Here is a 24,296-nt window from a genome sequence, read left to right on the forward strand (position 1 = left end):
AAAATTGACTGTTTTTTGTGTATGTACCTTTAAATGCAAATAAGCTACTGCCCCTCACTCCCTTATCAAAATAGACAGTGAGCGGTTACAGTTCAAATAGATCTGATTCCTGTGAATACAGTCTGAGACAATTATATCTTAATATTGAGATATGGCAGACAGTGTACAATTTGCTGAGGGTGGAAACTATGGTAATGCAGAACTGTCAGTCAGTGGCTGTGGGTGGGGCTTTATCAGTGTGATGTCACATTGATAAGAGAATCAAAACGCCATGTCTGATTAGACTGCTTTGGTTTAATGGGGATTAAAAAATGAATGGGTGGATTATGTTTTATTGTATGGTATGGCTGCCAACACAACACGCGTCCAAACATCGTGTTAAAGTGAATTTTGTGTAATAGGTGCCCTTTAAGATAATTATTGATTTTTTTATGAATAGTTTTTTTTATGAATAGCTTTGAATTCAACATAAGAATTAACTGTTTTTCTCTTAACACACCGTGCCATTTAAAAAAATAACTTTACTAAACTTTCCTTTTCATTTGATATTAATAGTGCTTAGTGCATAAAACCAAGTCTTACCCTGCATTTTCATTGACAAATGTTTTTTTATTCTATCTTTCATTATTGAAAAGCAACAATTTCCAAAGAAGCTGCCGATGTCCCAGTCCGTGCCTCAAATCTACGCTCAAGTGAAGGAATTTATTTATGCCAGTTTGAAGTTCTCTGAATCGCTCCATCGCAGGTGAACAGTTTACACTAACACCAATGACTCTACATTAACACAGTCCTTTGCTGATAATTGACATTTGTAGGCAATTTATTGAAACACAGTAATTGTAGTTGTAGCTTTTTTCTGTAGCATTTTATGACCTGCGTAAACCAGTTAATTATGTTACTTTGGTAAAGCAAGAAGTATCAGCAGGCCCACATGCATCCACAAAAATCCAAAAAGAGCACAAATCCCACAGAAAGAACAGATCAAATTATTGCAGAACACCCAATTTTGGGGTGGTTCTGCTTTCAGCTTTCAAAAAACATTTATCTTGTTTTAGTCTTTTTTTGTATAGATTTTCCTCTAAAAAGAAAAAAAAAACAGACAATCTCTCGCATCTGTCTGGGCAACATTATTAGCATTACTATTTTTTTGAAGAACTGTGACATGAACCCTGTCCATGGGAAGCCTCGCTTAACCTGACAGATCTTAAACCACCATCATATTATCCTCCAGCACCCCCTTTGCCAATATTTGTTCTCTTTAAGCTCTGTGGCATTTGGCTGGGCATTGCGAGGGGTCTGTGTTGTGCTTGCCACTGGCACCCCAAATTCTTTCCCATACGGTCAGAAGTACAGATATCATTTGGATTTGATGTCCCACAGTCCACCACCTGTTTTTCATGCACATTGTTTCAAAAACAACTTAAATTGCATCCAAGTTATACTTTAAGTGTTGATTCCCTGTGATTTGAACTCATGGCCTTGGTGTTGCTTAACAATGAGAAACTTTATGCCACAATAAGTTGCACAAAAGACTGCCTACTCTCCGTCTATTGATTTTCAGGGTTTCCCGCAAAAAAATTGTTAGTTAAGGTGGTAGGGTAGGGCGGGTGGTTGTTTTCGAGGGCGTGGCGATCAAAGAGGCGCGGCATGATGAAAATTAAAATTAAATGTTTTTACTTCTAACGGGAATAGCTGCATAGTGAATTGAAACTAAAGGGTTAATAAACATAAACTAAAGCAGATGTTGTAGAAAGTCTAGCGAACGATGATAGATAGCGCCAAAATTATAAAAACTGATTATTTCCCACTATTAATTACATTATCTTAAAGGAGTGTGACTACTGTAGCATGTAAATAATGCACATAAATAAAGTGAGCAAGAGCGCTCAACAATTATATCGAATCAACAGGCACGTGCAACCTAGCTAGCAGGTTGCTCAAACAACAAAATCACCAGCTAACTTACTTTAAAATTGCAAGAACTATAGACGAATACAATAACAGGCTTAAAAAAACCAAAACATAAATCCACTTACAGTTCTCACAGACACGCGTTTTATCAACTGGCTCGCGGTGTGAAGCGAGTCCGCGTTATTCTCCGAGATGTTTTTATCAACTAGCTAGTTATCCTCCAGACAGTCACGGTCCGGACCACGTCTTTCTCATTTCTTTTAGACGACCTAGTTAAGGCGGTAGGGTTTCCAAGCTTAGGCGGGCCGCCTTAACTGAAATGTGCTGAGGGAAACCCTGATTTTATGTGATGTGCCGAGCACAAAAACACTTTACATCGTTTCTGACTTTTAGCGCGAACACACAGTGTACAGCTCTATCTTTAGGCTTTCATTGATAAAACTGAAGCGGCTGCTCTCCGCTTCTTTCATTAGTTTTATTTTGCGAGTGTGTGAAAGTTGCGCGATCTTATTTCATCAATTGCTCTGAAATATCAGAGAAAGCTCTTACATATAAACGTACAAAACACTGTGTTTACTAACAACACAAGCAGCGGACTCATTTTAAACCCATCATTTCTCCCGCTTGCGTTTAAACGAAAGCAGAGGGACTTGCCCACAGACCACCCATTCAGTAATCAGGACAGGAGAGGTCGATAGTGGACAAAAGAGACAGATTAAAATACCAGGTGTAAACGTGAATGTGTCTCTCTCGTCCACCTGTGATCCGATCGTAGAAAACACATCGTAATATCAGATATAAGCTGCCCCTAAATGTGGTCGAAAGTGGACGAGCGCAAAACGTTTTACACCCCGTTTACAGCTGTATTAAGCAACGCCCACTTGTGATTCGATTAACCAAAACGCATTTCAACACCAGGTGTAAACAGGGCTTTGATTGTTTTCTCCTGCTGTCCCCGTGTTAATCGATGCGAATGCCAGCAGATTTCACACTTGCCACTAATGGGCTTTTTGTCATTTAAGCAACACTTTACACATCTCCCACCTGAACTCAACCTCTTAATCAACATCTCACAGTGAGAACCACAAACAAAAACAACACAAACCAGCAGCGTCCTGTAAATTCTCACACCTACAGCTGATCTGGCAGTGTTGTGGGTCTGCTTTACAGTAATGCTCTGGCCTGGTGATGCTCGTAAGCCAAGAGAGAATATCTTGCCTCATCGTACTGGCCCAAGCCAGCGGGTCATCACTGAGATCAGTTTCCTCCCCTTGCAAACAGCGCACTAGGGGGCTGGACACACCAAAACTTTTAAACGTGGCTGAAAACGCCTTGAGGACGGCAAATGCCAGCTGTCTTTCAGCCGAGCGCTGTGGTAGCTATGATACTTGAGCTGTGAGCCGGTTGGTTGCTGTGGTAATGTCCCGTCCCTCCTCCATTGTGATTGGATGGCCGTGTAAGAACTGACATTGACGAGCGGAGCTTTTCACTCAAAGTTAAATCTCTTTCAACTCTCGATGCTCAGCGCAGAGCGCGGAAAAAACGCTAGCTGCTGGCTTATTTGAAAAACGCAGGGTTTCCATTGGAATCAATTGAAAACTTGTGCCGGCCATGGGCGTAAAAGCTTTGGTGTGCACACCCCCTAACTCTGAGCCTCCTTGCTTTCACACAAACTTTAAGACATCTCGCTGGGCGAGATTATACCTAAGCTAGCCTTGTATGCTAGCTTCTCTCAGCTGCAAGGAGCGTCAAATCCATCGGCGTCACGTTTTGGCCATTTTGAACTACCAGATCGTCAATCAGAAAGTTGAAATAAGCGCAACTTTATGGTAATGAGCTACAATAATGTACAGTAATGAGGAGAAACATATGATGTAAACTTTTGTTCCTACCAAAACACCTTCCTGTTCCCCCTGATGTTTAATACCATCTCTATTTGTCCACTTTTGTGTGTTCATTACTCACTGGGATGGGTTAAATGTTAAATGATGATTTTCAGGTATGGTCTACTCTACTAACAATCATATCACTTTCACATTTTCATTTCTTGGTTGACTTGTTTTCCAGTTCAACTGAAGTCGACGACATGCTCCGGAAATCCACCAACCTGCTGCTGACCCGGACGCTAAGCAGCTGCTTACAAAACCTCATCAAGAAACCACACATAGGATTAACTGAGGTCTGATTCACATCTCTCTGATTTACTGAATTACTCCCTCTGTGATTTGCAGTTTGACAATATTAAACCTCTTGGTTTTGTGTTTTTCAGCTTGTTCAAATTATCATCAACACCACACACTTGGAACAAGCGTGTAAATACCTGGAGGACTTTATCACGAACATCACCAACGTGTCTCCAGAAACGGTTCACACCACAAGACTCTACGGGCTTTCCACCTTCAAGGTAAAAGTCGTTCACTGACATCTTCTTTAAAGGATTGGGTGATTCTCACGAAAACTTGGTTTTAAAAATGTCAAGCATGAAAATGTAAAAATTGCTTAAATTTACTTTTTTTCCCACCAGACATTGAAAAACAAAGTCTGGATTAAATGGGAACATTAATTTAAAAACTTTTACTTATCATTTAACACTTTTTGTAACATAATTTAAAAAATTAGTCCTAAAAAATCTCATTACCGCAACAGTCAGAAAACATTAACACTGACATATTTTCAAAATGACATGACAAACCTGAAAGAACATAATTTGGAGATTCTGCACATGCATTTAAAATCAAAGTATTATGATTCTATTAATTAAATTTACATTTAATAAGCATCTGTTGCGGTAATGAAAATCAAAATGTCGTGTAAGCATTCTGACAAGACAATATTTCAAATTAACTGTAAAAAAATGATCTTACCTGGTAGCCATCTTGAAGTAACTGGTCCATGTGCTTGGTCACTCAAAATCAAACTTTATTAAAATTCTGTATGTGTGCTTAAACTGTTCTCAAAAAGTGTTGCGGAGGATGAGAACATCAGGCATGGACACATCATTTTCCTAATTTTTCTTCATTATTATTATTATACATGCATATTCAGTAAATATTTTTTCTGTCATCTAAAGTAGTCTAGCAAAACATCCATTTATTTTTTTTCTTAATATTTTTGTGTTAATTTGATTAAATTACAACATAACGCATGTTCAAACACAGTCGGACACATTGCGGTAATGAGAATTTCAGCAGAAAATTAGATAAAATTTCCAATTATAAATTCTTATGTTGAAATCACACATTGTGCAAGGTAGAACACAGTATTGTGTTAATTCTGATGCTTTTTAATGTTACTATATTACACATTTTAAAGCTAAAATCATTAGTGCCGTGGTGTTCAATGGTTTCGTGAGAATCACCCGATTACTCCACTTTCATAAAAAGTTTATTCTGATAATTTACTCACCCCCATGTCCTCCAAAATGTTGATGTCTTTTTTTTGTTCAGTCGAGAAGATATATGTTTTTTTTTTAAGGAAAACATTTCAGGATTTTTCTTAATGTAATAGACTTTATTGGGCCTCAACAGTTTACAGTTTCAATGAAATTTAAAATTTAAGTTTCAATGCAGCTTCAAATAGATCTAAACGATCCCAAACAAGGCTTCTTATCTAACGAAGGGTCTTATCTAGCGAAACGATTGTCATTTTCAGCAATAAAAATAAAAATAAGCACTTTTTAAACAGAGCTTCTTGTCTTGCACTAGCTGTGTGAGGCGCCAGCGTGACCTTATTCATTGCGTAAGCACTAGGGGTGTAACGGTTCAAATTACTCACGGTTCGGTTCGTATCACGGTTTAAGGGTCACGGTTCGATGCGTTTCTTTACACGTTGGTCACAACAGGCTTCTTTACAAAAATAAAAACCTAAGCCGTTTTTAACCTCTGCCAAAATCAACATTTTCATGTAAGAATTATTATACTACATGTAGCCTACCAGCTTTACAGTAAATTCAAAATGCACATAAAATAGCTTAGAACACTGGGTTACTTTTTATATTTTATTCCAATATCTTTAAGTTTTTAGGCAATGTGTGCTGTTTCTGTCTCACCTGTGATCACGTGCTATCTATCAACAAACCCTGGTGATGACGGCATAATAAGCGACTTGTCATATTAGCTGTATTGCCTTGAGCATGCGGCACTCGCAAATTTTTACAGTTTTGTCCATGTTTTCTAAGCATCGCTGCTACAGTAGACTTAAATGAAGCTGGCGGTGCCTCTATTAGCGTCTTTTCTCCTTAGCTTGCCGGGCTAACCGGCTGCGCCACACACACACAGCACACACACCAACACGTGAGGAGGAACTGTGAGGTTGGCGACAGATTTGCATAGCATACTATGAGTTGATTGGACAGGTACTCTCACGTGAACAAACGCAGAGCTTATTCAGCACCATAGATTATCAGTTTTATGCGTTGTTTTTTCACCAAACTATATTAGAAATGCGTAGTCGAATCAAACACGGTGCACGTGCGTCCCGAACCGTGGGAGGATGACGGGACGATTCGATTCTTTACCGAGAACCGTTACACCCCTAGTAAGCACGTCGATAAATAAGTAATTCATAAAAAATAATACTTTTTGGAGAGAGTAATGTGTACAGTAATCTAATTACATGATTGAAGATGTAATTCGTAACTAGTAATTGATTACTTTTTTTAAGTAACTTACCCAACTGTTTTCAATCACAGTTTTTTCATTTAAATTGACACTTAAACTCAAATATCTTCTGTAATCCGGATTTATCTGAATATATGTTTGTTTATTTCTGTCAGGATGCCAGGCACGCAGCCGAGGGTGAGATCTACACTAAACTCAACCAGAAAATTGATGAATTTATTCAGTTAGCGGATTATGAATGGTGCATGTCGGAGTCAGACGGCCGGGCCAGTGGTTACCTCATGGATCTGATTAACTTCCTGCGCAGCACCTTCCAGGTCTTCACACATCTTCCGGTGAGTTTCAGGCTCAGTGGCGTGTTTATTAAAGGGCACCTCGCTTACACAGTCTGTGTTTGGTTTATATGGTGTGTTGTTGCATGTGTGGCATCAATTGATGTTGCATTCATAGTGTTAAGATGGTCATACATAGGCAGAGGTTTCAAAGAGGTTCTAAAAACAGGGAGAAGTTAAAATAGTTCACCCTCCTTACTTTATTGTACTCCATTACATGCGATTGAATGCAGTGTTAATTAAAGCATAAGCACACAGAATCTCCAGCACATAATCAGCACAGATTCAAACTCTCATTCCCCTTCATTGAGATCGATCTTGCTTGCCTGCTTTTCTCTTTAACCGCCCTGTCCTCTTAAACTAATTTCATTTCCAGTTTAAGTTGGTTATTGTTTAGTTGGTCAGCGGTGTAAGTGAATGTGTCCTGCTGGGTTTTTTTCTGCCAGGCATGCTTAATTTCTTTCCGGTTTTTCTTTGCCTGTTCATTTATTATGGCTATACTTTCTTTCCCTGTTTGTGTTTTTATATTCTTGGGGTTTCCACTCAGAATAACAACAATGATCATGCAGCGATGTCGGTAAGTAGACCCTCTTTAAACCCTTAAGGAGGAAGAGAAATAAATTCAAAGAGTAAACAACAAAGACTGCATGTTCATGTGAGCTCTGTGGATTCACTTCTGGCCTTGTTTTCCTTCCCTCTAAACGTGTAATGCAGAATGTGAAGCGCATTGATTGGCATGCTGCCCTTAATCTGTTGCCTGGTTGTGTGCTGATCGCAGTCTCTGGGCGCACTCACGTTATCCAAACCACACCACAGCGCGTTTGACCCTTAAAGCCTGAGTCGTTTGACTAGTGTGATCGCTCTGTACCGTGCCCGGGCACGGTTTGGTTCACTTGGGCTCAGACGTGGAACGCACAGTGTGATTGCAAATCGTACCAGATCACAGTTTAAAAGGAGAAATGTCAATTGTGTGACCACTCACCTTCATCTGCCTTTGTAAAATGCGCGCAGCAGGGTTACGTGAATGTCTCAGCTGCGACACATGTGACAGATCAACTAAGCAATATGTGAGAGATATGTGAGAGGGCTGTGTGTCATCATTCCCCAAGAAAATAAACACAGACTTAACATCACGATGGGCTCCAGTGTTAAGAGAGTGCTTTACCTCCTGTTTTCTTCAAAATAATCGCATCCTAATAACGGAAGCGTGCCTGGGCTCGGATAGGTCAAAGTACAGTGTGAGTGTGTGCTTCTGGGGGAGTAGAGAGGGGGGAACAATCACGCTTGGGCATGGTTTGGTTGGTTTAGGGATAATTTGAGTGCTCCCTCTGATGCAGCTGATTGCAGTCTGTGATGCAGCTCGTCGCAGTCTCCGATGCAGCTCATCGCAGTCTCTGATCACAGTCTTTGATGTAGCTGATCGCAGTCTTTAAATGCAGTCTCCGATGCAGCTCGTCACAGTCTCCGATGCAGCTCGTCGCGGCCTTCGATGCAGCTCGTCGCGGGCTCCGATGCAGCTCGTCGTAGTCTCTGAACGCAGTCTTTGATGCAGTTGATCCCAGTCTTTAAACGCAGTCTCTAATGCTGCTCGTCGCAGTCTCCGATGCAGCTCATCGCAGTCTCTGATCGCAGTCTTTGATGCAGCTGATCCCAGTCTTTAAACACAGTCTCTGATGCAGCTCGTCGCAATCTTCGATGTAGCTCATCGCAGTCTCTGATCACAGTCTTTGATGCAGCTGATCGCAGTCTTTAAACGCAGTCTTCGATGCAGTTCGTCGTAGTCTCCGATGCAGCTCGTCGCAGTCTCCGATGCAGCTCGTCGCAGTCTCCGATGCAGCTCGTCGCAGTCTCCGATGCAGCTCGTCGCAGTCTCCGATGCAGCTCGTCGCAGTCTCCGATGCAGCTCGTCGCAATCTTGGATGTAGCTCATCGCAGTCTCTGATCGCAGTCTTTGATGCAGCTGATCGCAGTCTTTAAAAGCAGTCTCTAATGCAGCTGATCGCAGTCTCTGATGCAGCTGTTTGCAGTTTCTGATTGCAGTCTCTGATCGCAGTCTCAGATCTGATTACAGTCTCTGATGCAGCTGATCGCAGTCTTTGATCGCAGTCTTTGATCGCAGTCTTTGATCGCAGTCTCTGATCGCAGTCTCTGATCGCAGTCTCTGATCGTAAAATATTATTTTAAGATCCTAATCATTGCCTAATCTAATAATAATTGTGTTACAAATAAAAACAATATTTTTAAATCATATGAATCACTTATTGGTTTAAAAGAATCATCTATTTTCGAGTCTTTGCTGGTCCCATTGCGAACGCAATTGCGATGTTAAACCACCAAACAATTAAATGAAGAAAACATTACTGCGATCAGCTTCTGTCTGTGGTGATTCAACTGCAAAACATCTAGGAAATACAGCTAATATAGGTTTTAGAAGGAAACTCCTTAAAATGCACTTCTTCTTAAGTTTAGGCAGCACCTCACTATGCTGACATCGAAACCGTTCCAACGGAGTATTGGTGTAAGGCCGCGACTGCATTTACAATTGATAATTCAGAGTGTAGTGATTATTCGTGTTTTCCATGAAGACTCATAAAAGACACCTGTTGAGAGCCGGAGGCGTCACGAAATTCGGTGGAGGTAGCCGCCTCAAATCTCTACGCAGGGAAAACCCTGTTCTTTAAAACTTTAATCTTTGCAACTTTACCTATCTTCTATATCAGGGATGGGCAACTTTGATGATGCCGAGGGCCAGCATTTTTCTCCTATACACCAAGGGGGCCAGAACCACAAGCAAAAATTAAATCATTCTAAATTTTCTTTATTAAGAAACCACAATATACAATGAACTGGTCTTTAAAGATTTTAACTATAAAACTTAGCAATTATGCTAATTCTAAATCATAACTTTATTTTCAGTGGACAAAGCATTTCAGATAAAACTTCTTAACTGCACTGCTTTAACATCTGTAACAAGCAAGGCACTTTTATATTAGTATAGAGGAGTTTCTCATCCAGACCTCAAAGAACAAAATTATTTAAAATAAATAATACATAAATTCAAAACAAAATATATAAAAAATGTTTATTACAATGTATTTTACCTTTCAAATCTGCGAGCAATTCTGGCCCGAGTCCGACCCATCACCCAAACCAGTGGCAACGGGTTGTTTTTAACCCGACTGGACCCAAATGTAAACTTACGTGTGTGCAGTCTGCAGCCCCGTGGCCTCGCAAGCAATTTGGCGAGCTGCTCCATTTGTTTATATGACGGGGACACCAAACTAACAGCCAAAACGTACATTTAAAATGATCTTACATGTCTGTCTCAATGAAAGTTTACCTATCGTCAGCCACACAATGTCCAAGCGCTCTTGGCAAACAGAGGAGGTTTGAAAAGGACATTAACACACATTGTTGAGGGCTTCTCGAGTGCGTTCGGCAAAAACACATTCATTTTAAATAACCCGAGACCCGATTATTATTTTACCCGACCCGTGTCCGAGGCACACGTGACACTTTTAGACCCGAAGCTGATCGCGTCTCGGGTCGGACCTCGGGTTTTCGGACCCGTGGCCGTGAAGACCTCTTCTTCACATAAGCCCAAACACGGGACTATGCTTACTGTGACGATCCGCGGGACCTAGCGCCCCCTCCTGGTTGGGAGGTTTTACGTCCTTATACAAAAATCATCATTTTAAAAGTATTTGATTAAGTATAATATGGTCCAGCGGGCCGTATTAAAATTTACCCCGGGCCGCCAGTTGCCCATCCCTGTTCTATATGCACAAACAGCTTTTAATACTCCAAAGACAAAGGAAAATGTGAAATCGCATCATATGCCCCCTTTAACAGCATATTAACAGAAAGTTGCACATGATTTTTGACATCATGGACGTTGCCATAGAACCTGCATGAGCATTTCAGAGCAAAGTAATTACGGTAATTCTGAAATGTGAATAACGGCATAAATGACGGCAGCCAGGTGTTTCATAAGACAGCTGCTCAATTTATATGAACCTCTTTCCATATAATGTACGGTTTTATCATAACTGGCAGTGATCGTGATCATAATCTATGGTGACTTGCTCAGTAGCCCCACCCGCAGTGAAATCTTATTAGTTAAAATATTTGATACATGATATCAAATAGCATATGTTTAATGGTATTGTGAAGGACACAATTTTTTTTGTCTTGTCTCAGAGAGCATCTGATCAAAAAAAAAAATATTTTTGCGAAATATGCTTTTGAGATCCATACAAATGTTTCTTTATTTCTTTGTCATGAGCATGTTTGTAGTGGATCTGTTGCACGAGTTCATTTGTATCTGTGTGATATGCTATTATTAAGCTCAGTTTGTCCTTCACCTCTTATAAACCTGCTTGTAATAATCTGTGACGTCTTGCATGATTGACTCCTGCAGATATCCAACGTGTGTGTGAGTTCAAATTGATATGATGGTGGAATTTCAAGGGCTAGGAGTTTTTTTCATCCTTATGTTGTGCCATTACCTCCACCAATTGATTTTAGCCATTTTTTGAATAGGGATTTTATACTAGGGGGTTTGGTTTAGGTAGGTTCAAGTGCAGTTAAAAACTCACATTATCAAGCAATGAAGTATAAACTTTTCATGAAATTAAGGACAATCAAGCATTCAGAAATTCTTCATAATGTTCTGGGTTGAATTCACAATGAACAATTATTTACTAGAGAAAGGCCATATACAGCTTTTGACAAACCGATCTGTTTAAGAGATGTTTTTGACCCTCCTCTCTGTAATTCTCATTGGTCAACGGTTGCTTATGTGTGTCTTTGCAATGACATCCATTTAAAATTTGTAGATTTTGTACTAAAATATTGTTGTTGTATGTATGCTTATGGAAAAACAACAATAAACAATTAGTTTATTTCTCAGTTATAGGCTGTTAAATGAAAGGACCTGACAAAACACCATTTGACTGATGAATACTATGACCTCATAAGAGTGTTTATATCTGATAACACTTGTGATAACAGCATTTGTATGTGTTTGTTTGTGTTGCTCTGCAGGGTAAGGTTGCGCAGACGGCATGCATGTCTGCCTGCAAACATCTGGCCACATCATTGATGCAGATGCTGTTGGACTCTGAGCTCAAGCAGGTCAGCATGGGAGCCATTCAGCAGTTCAACCTGGACGTAATACAGTGTGAATGTAAGTAACACGGGCTTCATGTGATACAATCAAAATTCATTTTAAACGTTTTAAAGTGAATAAAGCCACAATAAACATGCAATTAAAGGACAAGTTCGGTATTTTACACTTAAAGCCCTGTTTTCAGATTGTTTATGGTGAAATAGAACGCTTTTGACTGAAATTTCAACATATGCGGCTGCCCCGAGAATTTTCGGGTATTTGTTGTTTCACCTCCCACCTCTACAATGGCTGTATAGGTGCACAGGAACAATCCTTCCTAAAATGCATTAAACTTTCGTTTACGTGGAACTCGCCGGGTGGTCGGGGGTGTTCACTGATATGCTCACACAAAAATCGCTGCAAAAGATGCTTTTCAACAGGTGTTTTAGCATTCGTTGTAAACTTGTGGACCTATTTTTCCAAACGCCTCACACCCGTACATTCTTCCGTTGAGAGCTTAAATAATAGACACTTCAGCCCAGTTGGTGGCGATAATCCACCTTTGCCACTTGCAAGAATACAAACAAGGTTCCCGCCGCGGAGTAATACCGTACCTCACAGCACATCTAATACAAGTCAATGGAGTTGGACAAAAACTACGATAAAACCTGTTGGAAAGCATCTTTTGCAGCGATTTTTGTGTGAGCATATCAGTGAACACCCCTGACCACTCGGTGAGTTTCACGTCTTTGTAAACGAAAGTTTAATGCATTTTAGAAAGGATTGTTCCTGTGCACCTATACAGCCATTGTAGAGGTGGGAGGTGATACAACAAACACCCAAAAATTCTCGGGCCAGCATCATATGTCCAAATTTCATCATAAACAATCTGAAAACAGGGCTTTAAGTGTAAAATACCGAACTTGTCCTTTAATGCCGTTTTAATCCGGTATCATAAGTGCACATGAACCATTTGCTTATAAAGTCTTCTAAAAGTCATAGAGTAGATGTCACTTGATTTTGGGTCACATGACATGCAAAAACCAATGACATTTTCTGTTAATCACAATTTTGCATTGCACAAAAGTCAAACTTTACAGTAATGCTGTGTTCAGACCAGCCGCGGTAGAGGCGTCAAGCGCGAGTGATTTCAGTGTTAAGTCAATGTCAAGACACGTTGACGCGCATCTGGAGGACTCGCGGCGCGAATGAGGTGTTTAGGGCGGCACGTTAGACGCAATTCCGCCTCATTTGCGTGTCTAGTTCGAGTGAATTGCGCGAATTGAGCGTTGGCGCACAAAACGCGCGAGTTGAAAAATTTGGCAGAAAAATGTGCCGCATTGCAGAAGCCTCTCCCATGGCACAAATTTCCTCGTGAAAGTCTCCATAACTAGAATTTCATGTGCGTCTTTCACGCGTGAATGAAGCGAGTAAACTCAAAATGTTCAAGCGGCAAACTAGACGCGTTAGAACATTTTTGAAAATTCTTTTGTGTATTGCAAAACATACAAAAGTGTACAGAAACAACGCGAGACAGTTGCATAAATGATTTTTGGGTCAATTGTTTCTTTAAAGATACACTTCTCAAACTCCTTACTGCCTGGGGCCCAGTCAGACTAATGATGGAAGTAACGTGAATAAAAATATGACACAGAATTTGAGTTTCACTATAACAGTTTTCAAAGAGATGTGGTTTTTCAATTGCGTGTGAGCACTAACAGATGTGCTTGCAGGCATTATGCTTTATAAACCGCAGTGTAGCAGCCGGCAGTATTGATATGATCAGTTCTTCTCAGAAGCTCTTACCTCATCCTTTGAGGGATATTCCTGATTATTCGCACTTCACCTGCTCTTGTAAATCCACACCTTTTCTGAATCTGATATGAACTACAAATGTTAACACCGTGTCAAACACTTTTCAACTTTTTTCATTCTTACATGGATTACATAGACAGTAGATGTCAGAGCAGCTGCTCATCCAGAACGTTCTTCTTCTGTGGAGATCTTTAATGTCGTTGTCAGAAGATATGACTGTTTGTGTTTGCTTGTACCTGTGGCCACAGACAGATGTCGGTTTATTCTGGATGAAGAGAAAAAAATAGTCTGTTATTATCACAGAATACAATTGTATGTATAATTAATTTCCATGTATGGGAGTTATTAAAGGGGGCCAATTATGCCCCTCTTTGTAAGATGTAAGTCTCGGGTGCATTCATTGCTCTAAAGAGATTTTAAGAACAGAAGGGAGTGTATTTTTATTTTAATAGAGATGTTGTATACACACACTGATGACACACAAACACCATGTAAAAGTGAATTTTGCATAATAGGGGTCCCCCTTAAAGTACCATATGGAGAGTTCCGACTGTTTACTTGTATGTGTTTATTGGGCGGTCTTACCCAGCCACCTGCCAAAGTGGTGTTATGTCTATTGTTTTCCTATTAAAACGCATCTCTTAAATGTCTTACTTGTTTCTTTTGCAGTGTTTGCCAGTTCAGAGCCTGTACCAGGATTTCAGGGAGACACGCTGCAGTTGGCCTTCATTGACCTCCGACAGGTACGTGCATCTGTACAGACGTGACTCTGCCTGATCTACAGCACTGTTAGTGGAGCTGAGGGGTTGGGTGGAGAGCTCGTACCTTCAGGAAGGGAAATTACTTCAGCTTTCTTTCTTTTTTTTGTTTGTATTTTTGTACTGTTTGGAGTTTGAACTCTTAATCTGAGCCTCGGGCGCTTAAGGTGTAAAACCGGGGTCATGTTAAGGTTTCTTTTACAGAGGTATGTCATATAATGCGATATAATTAGGGTGTGTCGTAAACGTAATAGTCTGTACAGAACTTTATGTGATACAGTTTCAGAAAGCTGAATGCTTGTTGCATAATCAGTGCTGGTTATCCTGAAAAATATCTAGTTTGTAACTAGTGCTGGGCATAGATTAATCTAGATTAATGTCATACAAAATAAAAGTAATTTTTTGCATAATATGTAAGTTTGTGCTGTATGTAAATATTATGTAAATTTAAACACAGACACATTAATATGTATTATGTATATATGTATTTAAGAAATGTTTTATTTATATATCATTTTTTAATTTATATATAATATAATATGTAGTGCTGGGCAAAGATTAATCGCGATTAATTGCATACAAAATAAAAGTGATTATTGGTATAATATATGAGTGTGTGCTGTGTCTAATTATTATGTATAAATATATACACACACATTCATGTATGTATTTAAGAAACATTTACATGTTTATATATATTTATTTATATTTTTATATAATCTATATTAAATATAAATAAATAAAAAATGATATATAAATAAAACAATTCTAAAATGAATATATGAATGTGTGTGTGGTTAAATATACATAATAATTAGACACATTACACGCACATGTGTTATGCAAAGGAGTCACTTTTGTTTTGTATGCGATTGGTCGCGGTTGATCTTTGCCCAGCACTAATATATACATGTAAATCTTTCTTAAATATGAATAAATGAATGTGTGTGTGTTTATATATAAATAATAATTACACGCAGCGCAAGCTCATATATTCTGCAAAAAGATTGCTTTTATTTTGTATGAGATTAAATCTATTTTATGCAAGAAGTTTTCTGGAAAAAAATCCATATCATTTCCTGTGTAGTGTAGGATAATATCATAAAATTTCTAGCCTTTTAAGCACACCTGCTAAACTGTTTGCTTTAAATGCTTATATCTTCTTCTCTTTATACCCAAATGCCTTTCTGCATAGTTGTGTTTGACACATGAAAACGTCTCGGGTTACGTATGTAACTGTTGTTCCCTGAAAAGGGAACGAGACGCTGCGTCTCCCTTGCCATACTCCTGCGTCCCTTTAACGCCGTCTTTGGCAATATTTCAGATAGCGATATACTTCCTGGCTCACGCGTCACCCTGTCTTTGTCGTTAAGCCTCACCATTGGTTGAATTTGATATACACATTCAGACGCACTTACCCCTGGAGGCGTCCCCAAAGAAAAAAGAAAAACATCAACCTGCAGAAACAGTTCAAAAGTTGCAGAATTAAGAACTCCACCGAAAGGCCGAGGACCTAGCAACGCTGCCTTGCTTTTAACCAAGCTGGTCACGCAGTGAGATTTAGGGGGTGTGCACACCAACGCTTTTACGCCCGCGGCCAGCGCATGTTTTCAATTCATTTCAATGGAAACTCGGCGTTTTTCAAATAAGCCAGCAGCTAGCGGTTTTCTTCCGCGCTAAAAACCGGCGCCCGGCAGAGTTGAAAGATGTTCAACTTTGGAAGAAAAGCTCCGCTCGTCAATGTCAGTTTTCACACGGCCGCCCAATCACAGTGGAGGAGGGGCGGGACATTACCACAGCAACCAACCGGCTCGCAGCTGAAGTATCACAGCTACCAAAGCGCTCAGCTGAAGAAAGCTGGCACCCAGCTGAAAAACAGCTGGTATTCGGCGTCCTCAAGGCGTTTTCAGCCGCGTTTAAAAGTTTTGGTGTGTCCAGCCCCTAAGCGCTTGATAAACATGCAGCTGGCATTGTATGAAGACAAAGTGCCTGACTTTAATTAAAAGTTTGATGGTGGTGCTGGAGCATGTGACATCACAGACCAACTAATCAGTGATGAAATTCATTAACAACAGTGTTGCATCCCTACTGTTGTATCCCTGATCGCCCTATCCCCCTTCATCGTATGGCAGGAGCATTCAGGATATCTTCAAAAATCTATACTTTCAAGTTTCACAGAATAAAGTCTTTGAACAGGTCATTCAGCTTTCATAACCATTTTGTTATTTCCATTTCAAACCTGTCTCCCTGCTTGGGGGAAATGCAGAAACACTTAGCGTTGAGATTTAGCTGCTTTGGTCTTTAAGCGTGTCTTGACCGCTCGCCAAGATCTCAGCTCGATTACCATGAGCATGACGCCACTTTGATCCTCGTCTGGTTTCCCAAGGATTTTCTGACAGCTTCTTTTAAGTGCACTCGGGAGAGTCCTGTCTCCAGTTTAAGAGTCAGAGATAAGCAAAGCGACTACCTCCATAGAGATTACCTTCCCATCATGCACTGCGTCGCAGATCAGCCCTAGAGCTCCTGATGCGGGCTGATGTGTGCCGTAGACGGCTTGGTGTCCACAAGGGCCACAGGCTGCATGCATGGTACGATCACAACAATAGGTTTGTTTGAGGATGTGCTGACACAAAATGGAGAGGTCACAGTGTCCCTGCCAATCACACGAGAGCTAATGGAGACGGCTGTTTACGCTCTTGTGTTTTAAACATTTTCTTAAGCCTTTGTTGCCTGTAATGTGACACTGTGAAGGTCTGCTTGTACTAATACTGATAAACATCCAGCACTTACGAAGGACTGAGAAGTCTCCGAAGCTTAAAATTGATCCTTTATGTCTATGTTAAAGATCGGCCAGTTCTACTGAGATTGTTACTTATTTAACATAGATGTGCTGCGCACTTCATTACATTTGAACAGGTTTTTGCAATTTCATGTGATTAAACGCTTCATTTTTTTTACACTGCGTTGTATCGTGTAGTTTTTAGGAATGTTCATTTCAGTTAATTTTCCCGAGAGAAAAAAACGCAGCTTGTTAACCGAACATTAACCGTTAACTGATAAAATTAACTGATTAAATTGTCATTGAGTAAAAATTCAGTTGACTGTTGTCGGTGACCCAGTAAAAACAATACAAACATTTTGTTTAATTTGAATGTGCAAACAGCACGAACAGATCAACAACATAACCAGGATTCATAAATTATCAAATTTTCATGCAACATTACATTATCCAAGAGCACGCGAATACGTGTCGACACGCACTGTGCATTAACATTTTTTTTTCTTTTAACTAGGGCTGTCAAAAGATTAATCGCGATTAATCACATACAAAATCAAAGTTTTTTGTATAATTATGTGTGTGCACTGTGTGTAATTATTTTATAAATACACACAAATTAATTTTTATATTTGATAAGCATTTACATGTATATTTATATATATTTTATATTATAAACATAAATGAAAAACATACCTAAATAACATTTTTATGTGTGTAATTATATATACATAATATATACACACAGTACACACACATATATATTATGCAAAAACAAACTTTTATTTTGTATGTGATTAATCTTTTGATAGCCCTACTTTTACCTGATAATAATAATTAGTCATAAATTTTACTCAAGAGTTCATATGAACATTCCTAGTAACTTTACAACCAAATAAAAAAGGGAAAATATTAGGGGTGTGACTAGACTCAGTGTTGGGGAAAGTTACTTTTAAAAGTAATGCATTACAATATTAAGTTACTCCCAAAAAAAGTAACTAATTGCATTACTTAGTTACTTTTCATGGAAAGTAATGCTTACGTTACTTTTAGTTACTTTTGCGTTACTTTTTCTTGGCTAAAGCTTGATCTCTTTCAGGCCTTGCAGGTGTTTTTATGACTAAAAAGTTCTGCATTCAGAAATTGCATATTTCATCACAAAAATGTTTAGCTCTGGCCTGCCATCTCAGTTTCTGACTCAAACTGTTTCCACACAGGCACAGAGAGTGCATACGTTTAGTTTAATTCAGTACATATTTTTTAATCAAATTAATTAAACTAAAAAAGTAACTGGAGTTACTTTTTTGAAAAAGTAACTCAAATATTAATGTGTACATTTAAAAAGTAATGCGTTACTTTACTCGTTACTCCAGAAAAGTAATATTATTACGTAACTCAAGTTACTTGTAATGCGTTACCCCCAACACTGGACTAGACACTCAATCCACAAGACGAGACGAGACACGAGATTGGGTTCACGAGACGAGACGATATTTTTACACTTTTTAAGAAATCCTTAATGATAAAATAAATGAATAAGAAACTGAAATTACATTATTTTTAAATGTTTTAACTAATCAAGGACTGGCCCTAACAATTATTTTGCTAACTGATAATGAAGTAATTTGTTATTTTTGGGTAATAAAAATAGACCCAAGTGAGCAATAGCCTTTAAAATTACATAATAACAAAGATGCAATAATAATTGGTTCAAATAGAGTATTAAAAGAAAGTTACATTAAACAACATTACATTACATTAACAAACACATTACATTTGTGGCCTATAAATAAAAAGCTTTATGTATTATAACAAATGCCTGCAGGGGGCGATAGTGGACTCGTTTAGCGGACGCCATCTTCACTTTCACTTTAGACAGAGAAACGGCCAGCATTTCACTTCCACTAGAAATCTCGTGACCTAAGTAATCTCCCGAGACGCATTTAATCTCGCGAGATTTTGTCGCACGAAATCTCGTCACACCCATAGAAAATATGCAATTGAAGTGCTTATATTTCATGAAAGGCCTGCAGTCAAACATCAGGCTTACTAAAAGTTTCAAAACTGAAGTTTCATTTCAAACTGTGATGTCTAATGTTGATCTGTAGGCTTGTGTCAATCTCCTGAACTTTAACAAACTATTCTGCGCTGTGGAGATACATGGGATATTATCATGCCAAATAAAGACTGTACATTTGTAAGTGTCTGATATCAGCATGTGTAAAGTGTATGTAAACCAAAGGTTTTGAACCTTAGGTCAGACTGTGTATAACAGCAGCGTGTTATATTGTTAACAATGACTGTTTTATTAATGCTTGGCCTTGTATTGTGCCATATAATAACACATAATTCAAGTTTGCTCAGACTTTATTATCAGTATAAGAAGGTTAACATGACCTGACTGCGGCCAATTGCAGTTCAATTGTGTTCGGCTTAGGAAATGCAAATCGAAAGGCTTCAGAGATTTGCGCGTTCATCAGAGCTTAATAAAACTGAATCAACAATCACTAAGGCTTGCTTTTTATTCCCTGTGTAATTGTAAAGGACTTACAATTTATTCATTCAGGTTTATTCATTAAAATTATTTACACTTTTGCACATTTGCATTTTATACACTAATGCTGCGTTTACACCAGCCGCGGTAAAGGCGTCAAGCGTGAGTGATTTCAATGTTAAGTCAATGTGAAGATGCGTTGACGCACTTCTGGATTTCGTGGTGCGAATGAGACGTTTAGCGTTGTGCGGTAGACGCGATTCCGCCTCATTCGCACGTCTAGTTCACCGGAATGGCACGAATTGAGTGTCTGCCGTGGTACGCGCAATAGACGCAAATGGTGTGTTTTGTGTTTTTAAGGTTTGCACAAATTTGCGGCTGACGCCCGAGTGTAAAAGTTTGAACTTTGGCGGATTTTCGAGCCGCGTTAACCAGTCAGGAGCCTGCTTGCTGCTGTCAGAGCTGAAGCTGAGATCATTCACCAGCATGACAGAACAGATGATCTTGTCATAAACAAAAATGCACGTGTGTGGTTTCTCAAGAGAGAAATCATAGATAATAAGCAAACTTAAGACGCTGTTGGAAAAACCTACAAAGTACAAGATTTTAAAGGGGCCATGGCATGAAAATCTGACTTTTTCCATGTTTAAGTGCTATGATTGGGTCCCCATTGCTTCTATCAACCTAGAAAATGTGAAAAAGATCAACCCAGTAACTTAGTTTTGGTAAACCATTCTCTACAAGCACATGAAAAAATAGTTTGTTGAAATTTGGCTCTCCTTATGATGTCATAATAATACCACCCCTTAATCTGCACTATCCAACCACAGCACTGCCATTTAGTGCAGAGAAAAGCACAATTGAGTTTTAATTGCAACAAACCACCATCATTGTGATCAGTGTTTGAATTTCATCAGCTCATTTGCATTTTAAAGGACACACCCAAAACGGCACATTTTTGCTCACACCTACAAAGTGGCAATTTTAACATGCTATAATAAATTATTTATATGGTATTTTGAGCTAAAACTTCACATATGTGCTCTGGAGACACCAAAGATTTATTTGACATCTTAAAAAGTTTTGTGTCATGGCCCTTTTAAATATGTCACGTGTCTTTATGGGATTTTTACGGTATGTGTGTTAATGCACGCACAGATTTCGGAAAATTATTTGTGTGAATGAACCAAAAATCAAATGATCCCGGACGCATTTTCCGTAATCTCTTTGTGAAAAAGGCTTAATATAACCTTAAAGTGTTACCAATGATTTAGTAAATATTTCCTGCGTTCTTCTATACATTGGTGCATGTAAATTAATATGGATAAATGTATTCCTTAGTGTTTAGTAGGTGATTTAAAAAAGTCAAATAGTAGAAACAAGCAATTCCACACATTTGCAGTCAAAACTTGAAATATAAATTCTTAGAGAATGCATTTATTACCAATATATTTAACCATGTGTTTATTTTTTTGCCTAAACCCCTGATGTCCAGACATCGGAAAAATAACAGTCTATACAGTCCATGGTTTCTATTTTAGATGAGGGAAACATGCATGCTTTATAGGTGTGACAAAAAAGGACAAAAAAGTTTGTCATACTTTGTAGGACAGGGGTCTTCAACCTTTTTGTGAGCAAGGGCTACCACAATGGATAAAACAATCTGGAGGGATACTTTTTGATATAGTCTACTCAAAAAAAAAGAAAAAAAAAAAGTGTTTACTTGTTGACATGTTTTATCTTTGTTTGAAATGTTAACATGCATAAAAGAAGTCAAGCTAATATAAAATGTATGTAATAAAAATTACAATTGAGACTATTAATAGAAAGTGCTTTGGCGGGCACCGCAGACTCTGTGTGGGCAACGGGCACCATTTTGGAGACCACTGTTGTAGGAATTCTGTGAATTAAAATGCACAAACCAGAAGCAATAATACCCAACAAATGAAGAATTGACGGCTCTTCAAAGAACATTTAATATTTATTTTATTTACATTTTTGTATGCGCATTTATGAGGAAAAAACAACGTTATGGATGTGACATTTCTCCTTTATGGATGTGACAATTCTGAAATTTGCACTCACTTAATTATGGAAAGAATAAAAAGACAAACTTTGCATTGGTATTTAAACCACCAAATATTGACTGATTGATATCTAAGATATCAGTATGGTTAACAACTTTGGGTAAAAACTTAACTTTTCATGATAAGGTTGAGATTTGCATGGGATTACCCAAATAGATACGAAGAGATCTGTACGACATTTTACATCTAGCATGAAATATTTTGAGTGTACTTCTCTGTAAATCTTATTCTGTTTGATTATAATGACGTTCTTCTAATTCAAAGCTAAACCCACATACAAATACTACCAAAGTGCTGCGGATATAACCGTTTAATTAGTTTAGCCATATCTCTCGTCCTTATAGCACATATTGACATTTACAAACACATTGGTCTCATTGGCCACGAAGCCCGGTGTATTTAGCGGTAATAGTGTCACAACCCAGCAGGAGCGGCAAACATCTCTCAGTAATGCTCCAGCGAAACAGACCACTTGGATACGGCCCACCATAGTACGTGTGAATGGCTATTAGTCTCCTGAACCCTCCCTCTCAATGCCCTCCATAATGAACGAGCCATCCAGGAATTGTTCCCCATTGATTGATATTGATTTGCATACATAGAGGTGAGTGATCTGTCCCTGCTGCAGCGAATTAAGTTCAATGTGTCCGGCATCTTGATTTCAATCAGAGTGGCAGGGAGCGCCGTGGAGTCAGGATTAAATCCCTCTGTGGGTTATCTAGAGGTCACGCGGGGATTTCTCTGCCTTTGCATTTAAAGTGCTTGCTCACTGCTCCCCAACAAGTGCCCTAATAACCCCCGCATCAGCGGATGACCTCGCACGCTTTCTCTGATTTGTGAATTTCGTTTTGTGGCAGCACTGCTACTTGTGTGCTAAAAGTGCTCGAAATGTTTCGTACAATCCGTAATGGAAAAAATGTTTTTTGATAATACACGGTTCTCTTAGTTAGTTTTGTTATTGCATTTACTACTCAAAATAAAAAAATTCTGTTGTTTTAGAATCTAGTTTAGAATCAAACTTTATTTGTGCTGCTTTTCTGATGGATTCTTATGTTTCTTGTTTTTAAGCTTTTGGATCTGTTCATGGTGTGGGATTGGTCAACATACCTGGCTGACTATGGGCAGCCCACCTCAAAATACCTGCGGGTGAACCCTTCCACTGCTTTAGCACTTTTAGAAAAGTAAGTATTGGTTTAGTCATCTTTCTTTTAGATCAATGATGATTTTTGAGGGCTTCACAACGTGCGCATGAGTTTCTGATGTGACCGTCTACACATCGGCAAACAAAAGATACAGTCACTCAATCTGTTTTGTTTTTAAATCAATATATGATCTTTCTGCTCTTTTTTTCTCCTGCGATCCAATATCAGAGTCAACAGAGGGTACGTAGATAGTTTAACTTCTAACCCTAACCCAACAATTCACCGTCTACATTATAATTTGATTTCCACCTTGTATATTCCTAGATAGTCAATAGCATCTGTTGTTTTGTCATTGTTATCATTTATTCATTCCACGCACCCATTGAATTATAACTTAATTAACCCTTGTCGCATGAACATTTTAGTCCTTTTTAATTTTTTGCAAATTATTAATGCAAAAAGCATAAAATTGGCTAAAGGTGTATATTGTTTTATATTTTACTTTAATTTCCTTTCATAACTGTTTTTAAAACTAGTTACGCAAAATTGGAACTTTTGGGTGCGGAAGGACACAAATGTCCCAATTGAAACCCATTAATCAGCAAGTGTGCTATTTTAAAAAATAAATCATGCATTCTGTATAAAAATGATTTTAATTTGTTGGCATGGATTCAAAATATAAAAAAATCTAATATTTCTTGAACTTTTTAGGTTTTGAAGTGTGTACTGCACTGTTAAAAATAAGTATAATTTGTGTCAAATCAACATTTATTTTAATGTTACCTTAACTAAAAAAAATTATTACATTTAAATAGATGACAACTGTAGTTCATTTGGCAAGATGTTATATGCACATAGTAGCTAAAAACGAAACATAGTAAATCACAGAACAATTAATATACATACTGCAATAATACTGGCTACATTAAACATAAAATCATAAAAACCTAAAACATATAACCAGACAGCCATACAACTGTTGGGAAATTAATAAAATTACCATCTAATGCATGTTTGAGCTGGCTTAATTTAAAAACATCTTGCACTGGCATATTTTAACATATATCAGTGCCATTGTTTTGTCTCAAGATGCACACAAGTGTAGTTTTTTTTAAGGTTTGTTTGTAAAAACTATTTAAATGTTCTAAAATAATGAAGGCGTAGTCCTGGATTAATCTAAACCCTGTCTGGGAAACCGCCCCATAGTCATTTAGCAGATAAGTGCAGTAGTAGTTGTCTCATCAAGTCTAAC

At 38.5% G+C, this 24,296-nt stretch overlaps 1 protein-coding gene across 5 annotated transcripts in view; it reads left to right on the forward strand.

Annotated features, from left to right (window-relative positions):
• Positions 1–24,296, forward strand: part of exoc6 (exocyst complex component 6) — a 64,938-nt gene that overhangs the window by 37,603 nt on the left and 3,039 nt on the right. For 2 of the 5 annotated variants that reach the window (XM_073866680.1, XM_073866683.1), the window contains exons 15-22: positions 636–745; positions 3,979–4,090; positions 4,181–4,315; positions 6,686–6,865; positions 7,410–7,439; positions 11,909–12,050; positions 14,457–14,530; positions 22,971–23,083. In XM_073866680.1, the coding sequence (XP_073722781.1) occupies positions 636–745; positions 3,979–4,090; positions 4,181–4,315; positions 6,686–6,865; positions 7,410–7,439; positions 11,909–12,050; positions 14,457–14,530; positions 22,971–23,083 (896 nt within the window). Of the gene's footprint in view, positions 1–635; positions 746–3,978; positions 4,091–4,180; positions 4,316–6,685; positions 6,866–7,409; positions 7,440–11,908; positions 12,051–14,456; positions 14,531–22,970; positions 23,084–23,272; positions 23,418–24,296 lie in introns of those variants that run through there. The other 3 variants (XM_073866682.1, XM_073866685.1, XM_073866684.1) reach the window with 2 other exon arrangements.

Source organism: Misgurnus anguillicaudatus, chromosome 4, assembly GCF_027580225.2.
Source record: "Misgurnus anguillicaudatus chromosome 4, ASM2758022v2, whole genome shotgun sequence".
Lineage (NCBI taxonomy): Eukaryota > Metazoa > Chordata > Actinopteri > Cypriniformes > Cobitidae > Misgurnus > Misgurnus anguillicaudatus.